We start from the raw sequence: 17,485 nt of genomic DNA on the forward strand, positions 1-17,485 counted from the left end.
GAACCCTGCTTAGAAAGCAGTCAGAAAGGCAGTATGTGCTAAGGTTCAATATAATTGAGCAGGGCTATGGTAGCTCCAGTCTGTATAGATTTGTTATGACCATTAGGTTTGATGAATGGACTGTAAGGTGGATAGAAAACTGGCTGGAGCATAGGGGTCAGGGGGTAGTAGTCAATGGCTCGAAGTCCAGTTGACTGCCAGTATCAAGTGGAGTGCCCCAAGGGTTGGTCCTGGGGCCAGTTTTGTTCAACGTCTTCATCAACAACCTGGAAGATGGTATAGAGTGCACCCTCAGTAAATTTGCAGATGACACCAAGCTAGGAGAGTAGTAGATACGCTGGCAGGTAGGGCTAGGATTCAGAGAGTACTAGACAAACTGGAGGATTGAGACAAAAAAAATTTCATGAGGTTCAATAAGGACAAGTGCAAAGTCCTGCACTTAGGACAGAATGACCCCATGCGCCAGTACAGGCTGGGGGCTGACTGGCTGGGCAGCAGCTCTGTAGAAAAGGACCTGGGGGTTACAGTGAGAAAATAAGCTGAATATGAGCCAGCAGTGTGCCCTTGTTGTGAAGAAGGATAACAGCATACTGGGCTGCATCGGTAGGTGTGTTGCCAGCAGATCAAGGAAAGTGATTATTCCCCTCTATTCAGCACTGGTGAGGCCACATCTGGAGTACTGTGTTCAGTTTTGGGCCCCCCACTACAGAAGGGTTGTGTACAAATTGGAGAGAGTTCAGTGGAGGGCACCAAAAATGGTTAGGGAGCTGGGGGACATGACTTATGAGGAGAGGCTGCAGGAACTTGGCTTATTTAATCTGGAAAAGAGAAGACTGAGGTGGGATTTAATAGCAGCCTTCAACTACCTGAAGGTGGTTCCAAAGAGGATGGAGCTGGACTGTCCTCAGTGGTGACAGATGACAGAACAAGGAGCAGTGGGGAGGAGTAAGGAGAAGTTTAGGCTAGATATTAGGGGAAAAAATTAACTAGGAGGATAGTAAAACATTGGAACAGGTTACCCAGAGAGGTGATGAAAGCTCCGTTCTTGGAGGTTTTTAAGACCTGGCTAGACAGTCTTGGCTGGGGAGATCTAGTTGGGGATGGTCCTGCTTTGAGCACGGGTTGGACTAGATGACTTCCTGAGAACCCTTTCAACCCTGATTTTCTATGATTCTGTGATCACATTTAGGAAACTGTCTGCCATTTGAGGCACCTCTTTACCATAAAAAGTAGAGTAACGAAACACAACTAAGAGAAAAGCAAATGAAATGTTGAAGGGTCAAGCAACTTTTGTCTGTAGTAGAAGATAGATATCCACAGTTCCCTTCAGCTAGCAATATGTGGCTCTAAAAATTGAGAAACTTCTTTGAGCTTGCCCCAGCCCCACAGATTTGTCCTTGTCCCAAATGCACTGGGTCTCACATGTGGCAGGCATAAACTGGGAGCTCCTGATGGTAGCACATAGCAGCAAGTGCAGCAGCAGTCACTACCCTTCCATCCTCTTGAATTTGGAATCAATGGGAAACCATGAGTTATAGTGTCAGTTTTTTAGCTTAGTGCTATGATTCTATGCAGTCATCTTTATCTTGGGACATGGGCATGTGTTGTTCATCTCCTTCCTGGATAAGTAAAGAGGAAATTTCATAGCTCAGAATCAAAGTCAGGTCTCTGTTATGGCAAGTCTCAATCATCTTGCCAGAGCTGCAACTGATAAGATTTGCACCCCAGGCACAACCCCCAATAGCCCATGAGGGATGTTGCTGTGAGGAAAGTGTTGTCACCACCAGCAGGCTGTGGGGATGAACAGGTAATTACCTCTCTCTGGAAAGTACTCATTATAGAGAGGTTGATGTTTCCCCTTACAGGCGAATCAATACTGCCAATATTTTCGTTTGCCCATCCCAACAAATTTGTCTCTCTGTATCCATAGCTCTTTATACTACCTGTCAGTGGGCATGTCTGTACATTCATTAGTGCACATTAGGTACTGCACATTTAGTTTTGTACTAGCTTAATAAAGTACTAACTAAATGCTCTGTAACTGGAGTTACTGCACACTAGCACCAGTGCACGTTTTTTTTGTGATGCTTACTGCACCTTACCCTAATAACATTGTGCAGTAGGCTATTAGCACGGTTTTAAACCACCACACTACTGCACAGTATTATTAGGCTAATGCGCTTTAAGCGTCTTTTGTAGACATGCCCAGTGAGTCTGGTAATAGCTTTTGTCCTTGTAAAGCAATGGCCCATTGAAATTTAAGAGTTTCCCCTCCTCCCTGTCCCTTAGGTCTGCGTGCCATGGTTCTTCTGACCTGTATATAGCTGTTAACTAGGCAGGAGTACTTTCCTTATCTGATCCAGCTATAACTGTTTGTATAAACTATGGCCCAGAATTGCAGAGAATACAGGCCAAATAACATGATTCATATAGTGATAAAAGTGATGCAAATGAATGTAGCATATCCATAGCTTTCAAAAGAAATAAAGCATGATGTTAATTAAATTAAATGTGGAACAAATATCTCCACATGAGACACCCTGAATCTCCATATTGTTCCTGGGTTTTGGGTGGGTTTGTGAGGACAGGCATCTAGGGAATTTGGTTTCTATCCTGGCACTGACACAGGTACAGGCCTTGGGGCAAACTGACTTACAATGAATATGTAATGTGTGCTAGAGCTGGCCAGGAATTTGTGTCAAGCAATTTTCTGATGGACTATTCTATTTCTGCAGCATCAGAATAGACCACAAGATACAGTTGCTCTTACAAAAAATATTATTTTCCTCCAGAAAAGTCAAAATTAAATATTAAATATTTCCTTTCCAGCTGATTTGTCCCAAATTGGAATAACTTGCTTCCTTGAAATGACCCTGTTTCATATTTCAGTATTTCCTTATTGGATGTTTTTTGGCCTTCATTCTCCCTTATGGGCCTGTCTCCCTGATAAGGCTACATTTTCTGATCTGAGCAGAACACAGGGGTCATGGCAGCTTAGTTTTTCCTAGAGTATCTTTTTATTCACCCATAGCCTGAACTTTAACTTTGTGTCTGAAGCAAAGATGAGCCATGGTCATTAGTATTTCTGGAGAAGAAATGGAGCAGGCAGGCCCCATTATCTCTGAGGTAGCCCTTCAGCCATCACTGTTTTAGTGGTAGTGGTTTATTATAGAAACAGGAATGGCATGTGCTCAGCACTTTTGTAAATTAGGTCTTTAATCTTCTCTGGGGGTATGGTACTCCATAAGTGCCTTGCACTTTCCTGCTAAGCAACTGGGTCCATCCATGCTGGAAACTGTCTGATCCAGTGTTGCAGTTCCTATGGTAGCTTGCTTTGTACAGCATCCACACCTCTCCCTCTTTGCTTTTCTGTGGACTAGCATTAATGATTTTGGATCTATCTATTGCTGATCATCAAGGGCTGATAGTGTGCAACATTTTTTTTATTTTTTTTTTTTGGGGGGGGGGGGGGGTTGTCCATGCAGGCCTCTTAGTGCTTTTTTTTTAACTGAATGGGAGGGAAGGATGGACGAACGGACGGACGAAAGGACAGACAGATAGATACCTGCTTTCACTATTCATAGTTGTAAAACTTTACCATCCTCTTCAGTTATTCAATGGCTAATGGTACCTTAGAAAGAGTATTTTTTCTTTTCCATTTATTTGGGACTCTAAATAGTTGAATAAGGTGCTGGACTCAACACCTTCGATGCCAGAGTTTAAGATAAATCTGCTTTTCCAGGGGACATATTTTGCTCATGCAGAACAGTCTTCCAGGTCCCAGTTACTCCTGAAGCATCACTAACATTCTTCCCCTTTCCTTCTTTCATTTTTCTTCCCTAATTAATATTTTAGTGTCCTCCATTCAGCCAACAAGACTGCAGCTTTGGGCTGCTCCATACAGACATGAATCATTCTGAAAGGGGCAAAGGATGATGACTCACAGCTGAAAACAGCAGGATTGTTTGATTTGCAGAAAGGGTGCTTAGCAACGCAGGCTTTCAAGTGATCTAAAGCCATATCCCTCTAAGGTGATGCAGGCTAATAAGCTACAGAATATGTATGTTTCTTTGTCACTCCTAAAAATGTCAACAGTATTCTCCTAGATTGCTGAATTTCCAGTGTGGCTTGCAAAACATCCACTGAGCCCTAGTATGTTGCACAACTCAGGAAGAATTTCCTGATTCCTTTTTATAATTTGCACAAGTGAGTCCTGGTCCAAAGTATCAGTGAGTCATAGGTATGTTATAGGTATGTAATGGAGCTGCCAAATAACAAGGAGTCTCGAGGCAAAAGCCTGGGGGAACTGTCTTGGGAAAACAGCATGTGAACAAAAAGTTGCCCCAGGAAAAAGATACCCTGGATTGGAAGTGGAGTAAAGATTTACTTCTGTGTAAGGTGGTACAGTATGTGGTTCCAGCTTTGATTTTTTTTCTCTTCAGGGTAGCTTGTTTTTTCATTCCTCCATGGCCTGAGGTAGTACTGGTTCTTGACTGAGTTTGTGTCTGTAGAAAAGGTGAGCCAGGGTCATAAGTAGGGTTGCCAACCCTCCAGGATTGCCCTGGGTTCTCCAGAAATTAGATATCTGTCTCCAGGGCTATGGTCAAACTTTACACATAAACCAGTTTAAGTAATCAAAAACTGGTTTAAACCTTAACAAAACAGATTTTCAGCGCGCAGAAGCCAGTTTCAAAACGGCAAAAACCAGTTTGAGATAAACCTGGTTGACTGTTATATCAGACTTAATAGATTGAGCTCAAACTGGTTTATGCAATTTCTATCCCAGACCCCTTTCTGGTTTAAGTTCAACCAGAGTCCCCCAGCATCCCACCATGCTCTCTGGGCTGGGCTTTCTGCTCCAGCAGAGCAGGGCTGGCCCCACCTCTCTGCTCCCCAGCCAGAGCAGGGATAGGCAAGGACAGGCAGGGTCAGGGGTCTTACCAGACGCTGGGTGGGAAGGGAGTAGGGAATACGTTTATTCCCCCACTCCCTCCCTCCCCTGTCCCACCAGCACAGACCTCCACTTCTCAGTGGTGAGGGCATGGCCAGACCCTGAAGTAGCCTTGGCTGAACTGGCCAGAGAGGGGTTTAATACTCCCTCCCTGTCCAACCAGCAGGGATTGGAGCTGGGTCTGCCAGGCTCTCTCTCCTTGCTGCTGCAGCGGTGGGGCCAGGAACGGCCAGACACCAGCCAACATGGCCGCCAGGAAAGAGGGGGCAGGAGTGGGGGTTCTTCCTCCCTCTACCCTCACTGCCTCTGGGGGGCTGCAGCTGGATCTGCCTGCCCTGGCCACCACCACCGCCTGCTCTGTGCTTGGAGCAAGCAGCAGAATAAGCCTGCTGCTGCCCCCTCTACCAGAGGGAAGTGGAATAACCCCCCTCCCTGCCCCCCACCTAAAGAGTCTTGTGCCCCACCCGGCCGCTGCAGCAGCGAGGGGGCAGGGCTCTTGATGGGGGCAGCAGCCTCTGTCATGGTATTGGAGAGTGCAAGCCCCTTCACAGCAGGGGCACCATGCTGCGGGGCAGGCAGAGCTGCAGCTGACTGCGCATGGCAGGGCCAGGATTCAGAGGGGCCACAGCCCCCCCAGCACCATCGCTGCTGCCATGGTCCACAGCAGCTTTCCCCGTCCTGCAGTATGGCCCCTCCCACCAGGAAGGGGCTTGCATTCCAGGGAATTGTGACAGGGGCTGCTGCCTCCCTTGTGGTCACTCCCCCCGCATCACTCCAGCAGCCGGGCAGGGGCATGGCCAGACACCTGCCAGCACGGCCCCTTAGGCAGGGGGCAGAGAGGGAGGTTATTCCTCCGGCATGTGGCAGAGGGGGCAGCAGAGGGCTTATTCCACTGCTTGCCCCAAGCAGGGAGCAAGCGGCGGCAGTTGGGGCGGGCAGCCCTGGCTGCAGTTTCCCGGGAGCAGTGGGGATAGAGGGGCAAATGACCCCCCTCCCTGCTGCCTCTGCCTCAGGGGCCATGGTGGTTGGCATCTGGCTGCACCTGGCCCCACTGCTGCAGCAGCAAGTGGGGAGTGCCCAGCAGACTTGACTTGGGTCCCTGGCAGTGGGACAGGGAGGGGGGAATTAAACCCCCCTCCCTGGCCAGTTCAGCCAAGGCTACTGTCTGGGCTGGCCATGCCCCATCCTCCAACTCCACACACAGTTTCCCTGCAGCCAAGGGTGCACTCTAGCACCCTCCAGCTCCTAACCTGAGCAACTGCAGGCATGTGCCCACATTTCCTCAGTCCAGAGGGAATGTCTGTACAGTTGCAGTTCAGTTCAACCTAGACAGGTTAGACTAACTTGCAAAGATCAAATCAATTCAGGCTCTGGCTTTTTGAATGTCTGTCCCTAGCCAAGGAAACTGCTGAGAGTCACCTGGAAGATAAATGACAGGACATTCTTTAAAATTAATATTAAATGTTGAACCAACGTATACAGTAGTCCAGTGGGTTTGCCTTTCTGATGTAATGTCTACATACCGTAATCCATACCTGATATATGCAAGCATGCTGGCATGTGCACATTGTATGTTGTGGCCACACTGGTGTTCTGGAAACCTCCCAGAACAGATTCAAACAGAGTTGGCAACCCTAGTCATGAGTGTTTCTGAAGAGGTGAAGCAGGCAGGCCCCAGTATCTCTGAAGCAAAGGTAAACCCACACCCATTACTGTTTTAGTTATGTAAAAGGAATTGCATGTGCTTAGTATTGTGATGGATTAGGCTTTTATCTGTGTGCTATTTGAACAATACATATGCAGAGATGGGTTTAATAAAGGTAAATGTAACCAACAAAGTTCATATCCGTATCTGTACTACTTTAAAGGCTGAGTAGGTGTCTTCATATCCTGACTTTGGTTTGGGTCTGGCTATCCTCTTTACATGTTTGTGAAATACCAGACTTATCAGTGATTCTGTACAATGTTAGCAACCACCCCCCAGCTATTACTAGGCATTATTCCAAATGCTGGTTAGTTCAGAAATACCATGATAGCTCTACCTGGTAGGGCTGTGTGAAGCTCTGGTCCCTGATTTGATTCAGCAGAGATTCAGCCCAGTTCAGTGGCCAAATCTCTGAATCTGAATTGAATCATAGGACCCTTTAATCTCTCTGAATCAAATCAGAACCCTCTGAATCAATTCGGAGAGATTCAGAAAGATTCAGCTATTCAGACATAGACACAGTTTTAAATGTTTTTTCTACATACCTCTAGGTACCAGGCAACTCGTGAATGCTGCAGTGCTGGGGTGCATGGAGCGGTCCACAGGAGCGTGGGAGGCTCCCCAGCATGCTCAGCAGGTGACCCGGAAGTGGACCAGAAGCACTTCCAGTCCACTTCTGGGTCCACCGGGGAGTGTGCTAGGACCACCCCTCCCCCACCCGTGCGCCCTCCCAGCTCGGCAACTGGTGCATCCTGGGTCTGGGGGGGCACCCGGGGTCCCCTGGTAGCCGATCACAGAGTCGGGAGGGGGGGCCCTGTGAGCTCTGCGGTGGACCCAGAAGTGGTTGGAAGTACTTCCAGTCCACTTCCAGGTTCGCTGTCAAGCATGCAGAGGGCCCCCCATGCTCCTGTGAGATGCCCCATCTGCCCCAGCATTGCAGCGTTCACAAGCTGCGCTGGTACCTCGAGGTATGTAGAAAAATCATTTAAAACTGTGTCTATGTCCAAATCGCTGATTCTCCAAATCAGCATCAAATCTTCAGATTCAGATTTGGCCAAATCGAATCGGAGATAGCGATCTGAATCAACAAATCAAATCATTGTCCCCAATTCAGGCCGAATCCGAATCAAATAGGGCCTGTTTCGCATACCCCTTGTACCTGAGTATTTTAATTTCCTGCCTTGCCTGAGTCCAGGACATAGTGCAAAGACATTGAAATATTTATCAAAATTGCATCTATTAAAGAAATGTCAGATGAAGTCAGCTCTTCTCAAGTCACACTTCAGGTAAATCTCTGAGGAAAATACAAAGCAGCAGTCTCTGTGATAATCGATCCACAGCTGTCTAGGATTATTGTAGAACATAGGACTAGACTCCTTTCTATCAATGGAGTTGGTCAGTTTAGAGTGTTTGAACTACCCTTTCTTGCCTGCATGGAGTTTCTACTGGTACAAAGCTATTCTGGTCCACAGAAATTAAAGTGTTTGGCTACAAAGGCCAGCAGCTAGCTCCTTGATGCATCCATGGAATGAGAGGTATAACTCAGTCCCTAGTGTGCGTGGGTGACACTGATGCCTGTCATGACCAGGAGGCTGTCCTTCACTGTTACGCCATTGTCCCATTCTGCTACAATTACTACTTCTGATGCCATGCTGAGTCTGGCCCAGAAAAAGGACTTGGAGCTCTGGAAAGAGAAATATCTCAGTTGCTCTGATGGGAAATCAGGCCTGGGGGTCTGTGAATGTATAGTTAATAAACCCTGAAAAATTGGCTTGTCATTCTGCAGGAATTCAATGTGGAAGTAGAAATAACCCTCTAATTGCTAAAATGCATGAACTGTTTCTTAATTAAAAGGAAATATCTTTGGAAGCTCTTTTTCAGATCTGCGTGGAACCTCGGTCAAATCAATATGCATTCATGATCACCACTGCTGTGCCAAGGAAATTCCCAGGAAACTAGGCTTCAAAAGAACTGTAGCTTGCTCTATCTTAGATTGTTATAATAAAATATACTGAGCACATTTTACTGTTTGTGGAGGAGCTTCACATGCAAGTCAGAGCAAAGTAAATGCCGTCTTCAGTTTCAGATGAGGGAAGAGCAGTTCAGAAGGGCTAAATGACTGATCAAAATAACTCATTTCTCAGTGTTAGATTTAGGAAGAGAAACTATGATTTTTGATTCCCAGTCCAGTATGCTAATCCCTGGCCCATAAACCACAGTCTAAGCAGAAGAGTCAACATCCAGTCAATCTAGAGGCACCAGAAAAACTCATGGTCTCTGCTGTAGATTTATTTTTGCAGGCTTGAAGCATGTATGCAAATAAATTTACAAAACAAAACAAAAATACAGTATTTCTTTCATAGATTTCATAGACACTAGGGCTCGAAGGGACCTCAGAAGATCATCGAGTCCAGCCCCCTGCCCAATTTCTTGCTTGCTGCAGGTGACTAGCAAAGCCTGGGTTTAATACATTATAGTTTCATAGTTTCATAGTTGGTAAGGTCAGAAGGGACCTGAGGAGATCTTCTAGTCCGACCCCTTGCCGTGGCAGGAAAGAGTACTGGGGTCAAACGACCCCAGCCAGATGTTCATCCAGCCTTTTTTTAAAGACCCCCAGGGTAGGAGCCAGCACCACTTCTCTTGGAAGTTGGTTCCAGATCCTAGCTGCCCTGACAGAGAAATAACGCCTCCTAATGTCTAGCCTGAAACTACCCTCCGCTAGCTTCTGTCCGTTGTTTCGTGTAACTCCCGGAAGTGCTCGGGGGAACGGAGACTCCCAGTGCCTGCTGGTCCCCCTTGACTAGTTATAAATAGCCACTAGATCCCCTCTCAGCCTTCTCTTGTGGAGGCTGAACAGGTTCAGGTCCCGTAGCCTCTCCTCGTAGGGCCTGCCCTGCTGCCCCCTGATCATGCGGGTGGCCCTCCTCTGGACCCTCTCCATGTTGTCCACATCCCTCCTGAAGTGCAGTGCCCAGAACTGGACGCAGTACTCCAACTGCGACCTGACCAGTGTCGCGTAGAGGGGGAGGATCACCTCCTTGGACCTGCTTGAGATGCATCTGCGGATGCACGACAAGGTGTGTTTGGCCTTCCTGACCATGTCCTCACTTTGTCGGCCCATATTTGTTGTGGCATCAATGATGACTCCAAGATCCTTTTCTGTCTCAACACTGGCGAGAAGGGAGTTCCCCAGCCTGCAGGTCTGCCGCTGGTTCCTCCTCCCCAGGTGCAGTACCCTGCACTTGTCAGTGTTGAACCCCATCCTGTTCTCATTGGCCCACCCCTGTAACCTGTCTAGATCCACTTGCAGCCTGTTCCTTCCTACTAGCGTACCCACTTCACCCCACATCTTAGTGTCATCTGCGAACTTGAACAGGGTGCTTTCTACCCCCTCACCCAAGTCACTGATGAAGATGTTGAATTGTGCGGGTCTGAGGACCGAGCCCTGGGGAACCCCACTGCCCACATCCCTCCAGGTCGAATAAGATCTGTCCACCACCACCCTCTGGGCGCAGCCCTCCAGCCAGTTAGTGACCCATCTGACCGTGTAGGCATCAACACCACTGTCTCCTAGTTTCCTACTGAGAATGGGGTGAGGGACCGTGTCGAAGGCCTTCCTGAAATCCAGAAATCTATATTCACTGTGACACCTGAATCCAAGGACTTGGTGACCTGGTCATAGAAGGCCACCAGGTTGGTTTGACAAGACCTGCCCCTAATGAACCCATGCTGATTGCCCCTGAGCATAACCTCCCCTGCTGGCCCTTCCTGGACATGTGCCAGGATAATTCTTTCGAAAAGCTTCCCCAGGACCAAGGTAAGACTCCTGGGCCTATAGTTTCCTGGGTCCTCCTTCTTCCCTTTTTTGAAGATGGGGACTGCATTGGCCCTTTTCCAGTCCTCCGGCACATCGCCCAAGTGCCATGAGTGCTCGTAGAGCTGTGCCAGAGGTCCCGCAATGACCCCTGCTAGTTCCTTCAGCACTCTGGGGTGCAGACCATCAGGACCTGCGGATTTAAATACATCTAGTCCCTCCAGAAGTTCCCTGACAAGGTCCTCATTAACCCTAGGCCTGGGTGTGCCACCCAGTGGGCCCTTGGGGGTGCCAGTGGGGGAGATATCTGGGTCCCACCCTTATAAAAGGGTGCAAAACATATTGTAAGCATATTAAAAACTTAAGAGGCAGGTGCATAAACAAAGGAAAAAACCTTTGATAGCAGACACTTCTGTTGCAGGGCAGCTGTGCGGCATCTAGCCTTTGTATTTCACTTCAGATATAGAAATTTGGGATGAGTTTTTGTGCTCCCTTTCTGTCACATGCTTTTATATTTTTTTCTTTGTTGTTTTCCTTAATTTGCAATCAGAATAATGTTGCTTGAGAAATACAGGTGTGTTTCCGTTCATGTGGGAGACATAACAGAAGCAAAACCCCATATGTAACCAGAGTAGCTGCTTTAATGTAGGGTGCACCCTGTGGGTGTTCCCTCATGGTGGCTGTGCATTTCACAGCACACGGAGGATGGTTCAGTTGGCCGCAAAATATACGTTCTTCTGTAGTATCGCATCTGAAACTCACACCAAACAGTAGGCCTGTGTGAAGCGGCTAGTATTCGCTTTGAATTCAGATTTGGCCGATTCAGGGCACGGTGATTCGATTGGGTGATTCAGATCACTGACCCGAATCAATTTGGCTGAATCTCCAAATTTCCGAATCGCCCAGGCCCGTACCCACCCCCTGTTCTCCCAGCCCAGCAATGGCTGCCCCATCTGCCCCAGCTCCTGGCACTTGGAAAAAAAAAGCCCCAGTGCTCACTGGGTGCTGCCAGACGGGGGGCAATCCCCGCTGCCCCCCACTACCCCACACTGCATGGGGGGCTCTGCACGAGCCCCTCTCCCCCTCCCCCCACTGTCCCAGACCACCCATGGCTGCCCAGCCCAGCTCCAGCCCTCTAACAAAAAAAAATGAGGAAAACCCCCAGACTCACTGCTCCTGCTGGTGGGGGGCAATCCTGCTGGGCAGGGCAGGGGGCTGGGCAGGGCAGCCATGGGGAGGGCTGGGAGAGCAAGGGGGGGGTTGAGGGGCTCATGACAGAGCCCCCCCATGCAGCATGGGGCAGTGGGGGGCAGCAGGGATCGCCCGCTGCCTGGCAGCACCCGGTGAGCTGGGGCTTTTTTTTTAAAGTACTGGCAGGTGGGGCAGGTGGGGCAGTCATGGTAGGATTGGGGGAGCAGGTGGGGGCTGGGGGAGCAGGCAGGGGATAGGGGCTGGCAGGGGTCCCCCCATGGTCCCCTCCCCCCAACCCCCTCTAGCTCCTCCTCCTCCGCCCCTTCTTACGAGCTCAGAGTCCAGCTGCAGCCACCAGGGACTGTCCAAATCTATTCGAAGCTCTCCTAATCTTTTCTGAAGATTCAGAGAGCTTTGAATATATTCGGACCTTTTAATTGTCCCTTGATTCAATTCGGATTTGGAGATTCGGCCACCGAATCGGGCCGAATCTCCTCCAAATAGAATCACCACCCAAAGCTTCACACAGCCCTACCAAACAGCAGTGAAGACTTTTAGGATATCTAAGCAGATGGTAGAGGTCTTGCTCTAGGAGCTTCTAAAGGAGAATCTGATACAAAGATACGTGAGAAAACATTTAAATTGCAAGTGATGGATCCAATTGTTTGGCTCTTGGTCTGCACAGAACTAAACATGTAAGTGCTGTTTCAGTGAAACGTGGGTGATTTTGAATGAAAAAGCTGCAAACCAAAATAAAAAGCATAGCCTACAGCTGTGAGTATTTAAAATGCCAGGGAGATAACTGACATCGTATATTGGGATGAGGGAACAGCTGAAAAGACTGTAAGATACTGACTTGATCTGCCTTTGATAGAGAATCTGGCTTGTTAGACACCTAGAGATACCCCTAATTATACTGCTATTGGTGCAGTCCCTGGCTTGCAGAAGGGGTATGTCTTTGTGGATAACCTTTGCTAATGTGAGTAGCCCCACTGATATCAAGGGAGTTGTAGTGATCACCGGGTTCAATAAAAACCATCAGACTGACAAAGTATCAGACTCTCTGAGGCATGTGAAGATCTTGCTTTTGATGATCTGGCTCTCCTTCTGTTCTCAGTGGTAAGGTAGGTTGACAATAGTCCATGTATAGAATTGAAGGCTTGTGATAATGCCTTGATTCTATGGCCAGGGACAGAAGTTACATATAAACCAGTGTAAGTGATCAGAAGCAGCTCAGATCTGTAACACATCAGAAGTTCAGTGCACGTAAACCACTTTCAAAATGACTGAAACCGATTTAAGATACACTTGGATAGATGTAGTAACAGACTTAACTGATTTAGATTAAATCGGTTTATTGAACTTCTGTCCCAGTTCCGCTCCAGAGTCAAGTTAACTTGCAGTCCTTCAGGACTTGCTTCCTTGCTTGCAGCATCCCAGGATGCTTTGAACCTCCCCCATAACCTCCCCCTCCCACTGTCTCCCCAAGGTGGACGGGCTAGCTGTGGCCCAAGCTGTCTGCTCCAACCAAGCAGAGAGGCATGCTCTAGTACCCCCCAGCTTCTGGCCTGGAGCGCTGCAGGTATGTGGCTGCATTTCCAGAATCAAAAGCAAATGTTTGTTCACTTGCTTATTGGTTCAGTCTATGCAGCTTAGACTAACCTGTGAAAACGGAGTCAGTTCAGCCTCGGGCTTTTTGACTGTCTGTACTTAGCCTATATGACTAACTTTGCATTTGTGGTAAAGGAACATGCTAACCCTGTAGGAAAGACTGGATTAAGGTGGCCATGTGGGAGCATGTGTTGGTACTTTTAAGTTTTATTCCAGTTGTGGGTCAAGTGAACTTACATAAGATTGGTCATTGTAACGCACCTAGGAATAGTGACTACTACAGCTGATACTCCCTTCACTTAGTTTTGGCAGCTATGCTTCTGCACAAAGTTCTTTAGCTATAGGCTACAGGGGCTGATTTCTTCTTTCTGAATGATAGTATTTGTATTTCTCTTTAGGACCATTTCTTCCCATAAGAAAACAGTTGCTACTTATGTTCTGTAACAGTTGGTTTAAACAACAGTTAACAATTCTGTAACAATTGGCTTAAAGATAGAAAGCAAAGAGTAAGTATAAATGGTCAGTTTTCAAGATAGCAAGTTAGGAATATAGCTTCTGAATGAGAACTTCCTATACCTTAAATGTGGGAGGCTGCAAGTGAGAAAGGAACAGTGGAAAAAAACTCTGGTCATAACAGGTTATTTCCCCCTTTCAGCATCAGCTGTCTGCCACTGTGTGATTGGGCAAGATAGACCTATGGTCTGACCCAGTAAATGGCAATGCTTATGTTTTGTTATGATTTCATCCTAAGAAAACTGTCCACATTTGGGCCATGACAGCCAACAGGATCATCAAGAGGCATGGATTTTGTGTCTTGTACTGCAAACACACTGTTAACTAGATTGAGTTTCTCACAAGCTGCCAGAAATGGTGTCACCTTCCTAGGTTCTTTACTTTTGTATTGGATACTAGCAATGCACCTCCCTTTCACTGGCAACATTCAGTCTTTCTTATTGGTTTTGCTCGATCCCACCATATCTACAAAAAGACTTCACCTCCACTGTATGCTTAACTGTATGTACTTGAGGGTTTTGTGCTTGGGATCTGCAACACTTGGCAAAATGGTTCCTCTTACCAGTTATAACAAAACTTTCCAAATGAAGAACAGTGTTTGTGGCCATGCTGTCTTCGACACTTACTGCACACCTGGAGGAGGTGTTAGGTGAGCAATTACCTTAAATGTGTCAATTGCTGCCTAACTGCAGTGTGACCCACAACATGACGACAGTTTGGTGCCTGTTATTGACCTGCCTTCAAAAAAACAATGCTAGTTCCATTAATTATCCACTTTGCCTAGATTGGTATGTAGTAGTACACCACCCTCACATGAGGCAGGGAGGGCAGAGGGGGACATAGCAGAGTAATCCTTAAATGCAGCCATGCAGTCTGAGTGCAAACCCAAACTGCAATTCTGTGGGGTTCGGGGGAAGGGGACCACAGTTCAACCACCCACTGGCCATTGAGGTTCCAGAGAGCTTGAGCTCCTCACCTACCACCTCCCTGTAGCCTGACTTCTCCTTACCCAGCCAGTATATCTGGCTGCCACTTAGCATCCCTGGGAGGAAGGTTTGACCTGTCATGGGCTGGGTCTTTTGGAGCGCTTGGTCCCTATTGGGAGAGAACTTGCTGAGATGCTGAACATGGGAGGAGGACGGGAAACTCCAGGCCTTCATTGTCTGAGCCTGGGTCTGTTTGGCAGGATGGCCAGTGAGCCCATGTGGCTCAGCAGGATGGCCTGGGAGTCTATAATCTGGCTAATCACCTAAATTGCTCTGCTGATATGTGGCTGCACGCCTTCAGCCTCAGTCGAGACGTCCTCATCATTCTCCTGGGTGATGCAGGCCTCTATGTCCTCTGCAGTTTTGTGGCTATGACTGTGCTTAACTGTGAAGATTCAAGACAGTTTCTCATGGGGAGCATACATGATCCTGCATGCACCCAACATGCGGTTGTTATCCTATGTCCTCATGAATTGCTGCCTCAGTACCTTGCTTTTGACCATCCCTGGGTCCAGTCACAGTCCTTGGGCTGCTGTTTCCTTTGCAATTCACCTTGTTTTTTTGGCTCTACCAGAGCACCCACTGGTTTTCAATCTCACCCCAGATAGTGATGAGATCCACTACCCCCTGCCTGTTCCAGGTGTTGCCATACTTTTTCATTCACTGTCAGGGCAGCTAGGATCTGGAACCAACTTCCAAGAGAAGCGGTGCTGGCTCCTACCCTGGGGACCTTTAAGAGAAGGCTGGATGAACACCTCACCAGGGTCGTTTGACCCCAGTACTCTTTCCTGCCATGGCAGTGGGTCGGACTTGATGATCTGCTCAGGTCCCTTCCAACCCTACCAACTATGAACCTATGATGCTGCTCTCAGATCACAGGCCCATGGTGGAGGGAGGCTGGATGGCGGTGTGGAGGTATGGAGGTCCAAACTTGCCTTTGATGGATCTGATGACCTTCCTGACAGCCAGACAGTTAAGTGGATGGAGGTCCTTGTTGATTGGGGTGTTTCAGGTTACTTCAGTGGATGGAGACTCCAAAGCTGATCTCAGGTGGACAATGAGCATGAAATAGCTGAGTCACCATGCAGGGCATATAATAGATAGGGGTCCGCCAGGGTCCTGACACCACTGGGTAGTAGAGTTCTGCAATCAGGGCTAGCGTGGCTGCACATAGTTCAAAGGGGGCAAAGAATGGGGCTGAAACAGTGCATTGTTGTATGCTTGAACTGATTGGCCTGTTTGTCCTACAGCAGTATGGGGCAACCACTCAGACATCCTCTGCAGTAGTGTCTTCTAACCCACAAATCTATTTGGGGTTTTATTCTTTGACAAGCAACAGCATCTGACCATTTGTGCTTTGTCCCCAAACAAAACATTTTCTCACACAACACGGATAATGTCTGTTCATAGCCTGTCTTTCAGTTTCTAACTACTTCAGTTTGGGTCTCACATTCTTTCAAGTTCTTTCTCATTTGCCATTTTTGACACCACGTAGTGATCATTTGGTTTATTAAAAATAGTCAGGCATGAAGAGATCTAAACAACTGTGGAGTACTAGGGGAGAAAAAAGCAACATGATTTTATACACGGTTTTTGGATTTTTTGTTTGAGGAGATGGGTGCTTTGATGTTAAGCACAACTGCCATTGTGGAGAGAGAGTATGTAAGATTTTAATAAAGTTTCATTGTCCCTAGAGCAATGAAACTTGTTTTGCCAACAACCATCTATGCTGACCAATTAATACTAACAAAAGCTCTCAAACATGGGTAAAATAAAGTGAGTTGCTATTCTCTGGCAGAGGTGGACATTCCACTCCATGTGAAGAATATACATTAAATTCAGGATTTGGTTTGTTTGGTTTTTATACTTTGCCTCTATCAGTCCTTTCATAAGGTATTTTTTGTCTCTATAGGATGGATGACATTCAGCTTTGTAAAGAAATCAGTCGGCTGAAAAAGGAGCTTCAGAAACTCATTGCACTGCCAGGTAAGGCCCAAGTATGTTGCAAACCTTTTGGACCATGTTCCAAATCCTTTTGAACTTAATGGTTCAGACCACCAATTACTTTTAGAGGTTTTTGACTGTGTCCCTTGTTTCTAGATGTGCTAATACTAAGTGATGAGCTGAACAACAAAAGTTCAGTTGAGCAACCAGCAGCTTGGATCTTGCTCAAATCATGATGTACTAGAAATCTCAGCAAAAACAGTGATCTTCTGGGTTTCCCAATGAACTTCTAACGGGAATTTTTGTTTAGAAAATAATCTAAATATGTTGGTGCATGCCTAGGGCTCGAAATTTCACCAGATCAGAATATGTTTAATAGAGAAAGGCATAGTAAGGACAAGATAAAATCTGGAACTATCAAAGGTGAAAACTAGGACAAAGTTGCAAAATTTAACAGTGGCTGCATCAACACTAAAGTTTTTAACTCAAATTAGTTGACTGCTGCTTAAATGAGCCAACATCCAAGATATTTATATGGCTTCCACTATCACAGTGCCTGAGTACCTGGAATTAACTTAAAGTATTTATCTTCACAACACTGCTGAGAGGTAGGGAAATCAGCTCTATTATAGGGATGAAGAACTGAGGCACAGAGAGACTGCTGGGTATGTCTGTACCACTGACTACGGTGTAGAAATATCTGAGCTAGCTTGGATGCTGGTAGCCATCGATGCAGAATAATTTGTAACTTGCCCAAAGTAACACAAAGT

The 17,485-nt window shown here is 47.1% G+C and overlaps 1 protein-coding gene across 1 annotated transcript in view; it reads left to right on the plus strand.

Annotated features, from left to right (window-relative positions):
* LOC102567257 (bMERB domain-containing protein 1) overlaps positions 1-17,485 on the plus strand; it is a 94,694-nt gene that overhangs the window by 51,665 nt on the left and 25,544 nt on the right. Inside the window, exon 3 of the mRNA XM_014595678.3 lies at positions 16,684-16,757. Coding sequence (XP_014451164.1) covers positions 16,684-16,757 — 74 coding nt within the window. The remainder of the gene's footprint in view (positions 1-16,683; positions 16,758-17,485) is intronic.

This window comes from Alligator mississippiensis, chromosome 8 (genome assembly GCF_030867095.1).
Source record: "Alligator mississippiensis isolate rAllMis1 chromosome 8, rAllMis1, whole genome shotgun sequence".
Classification (NCBI taxonomy): Eukaryota; Metazoa; Chordata; order Crocodylia; family Alligatoridae; genus Alligator; species Alligator mississippiensis.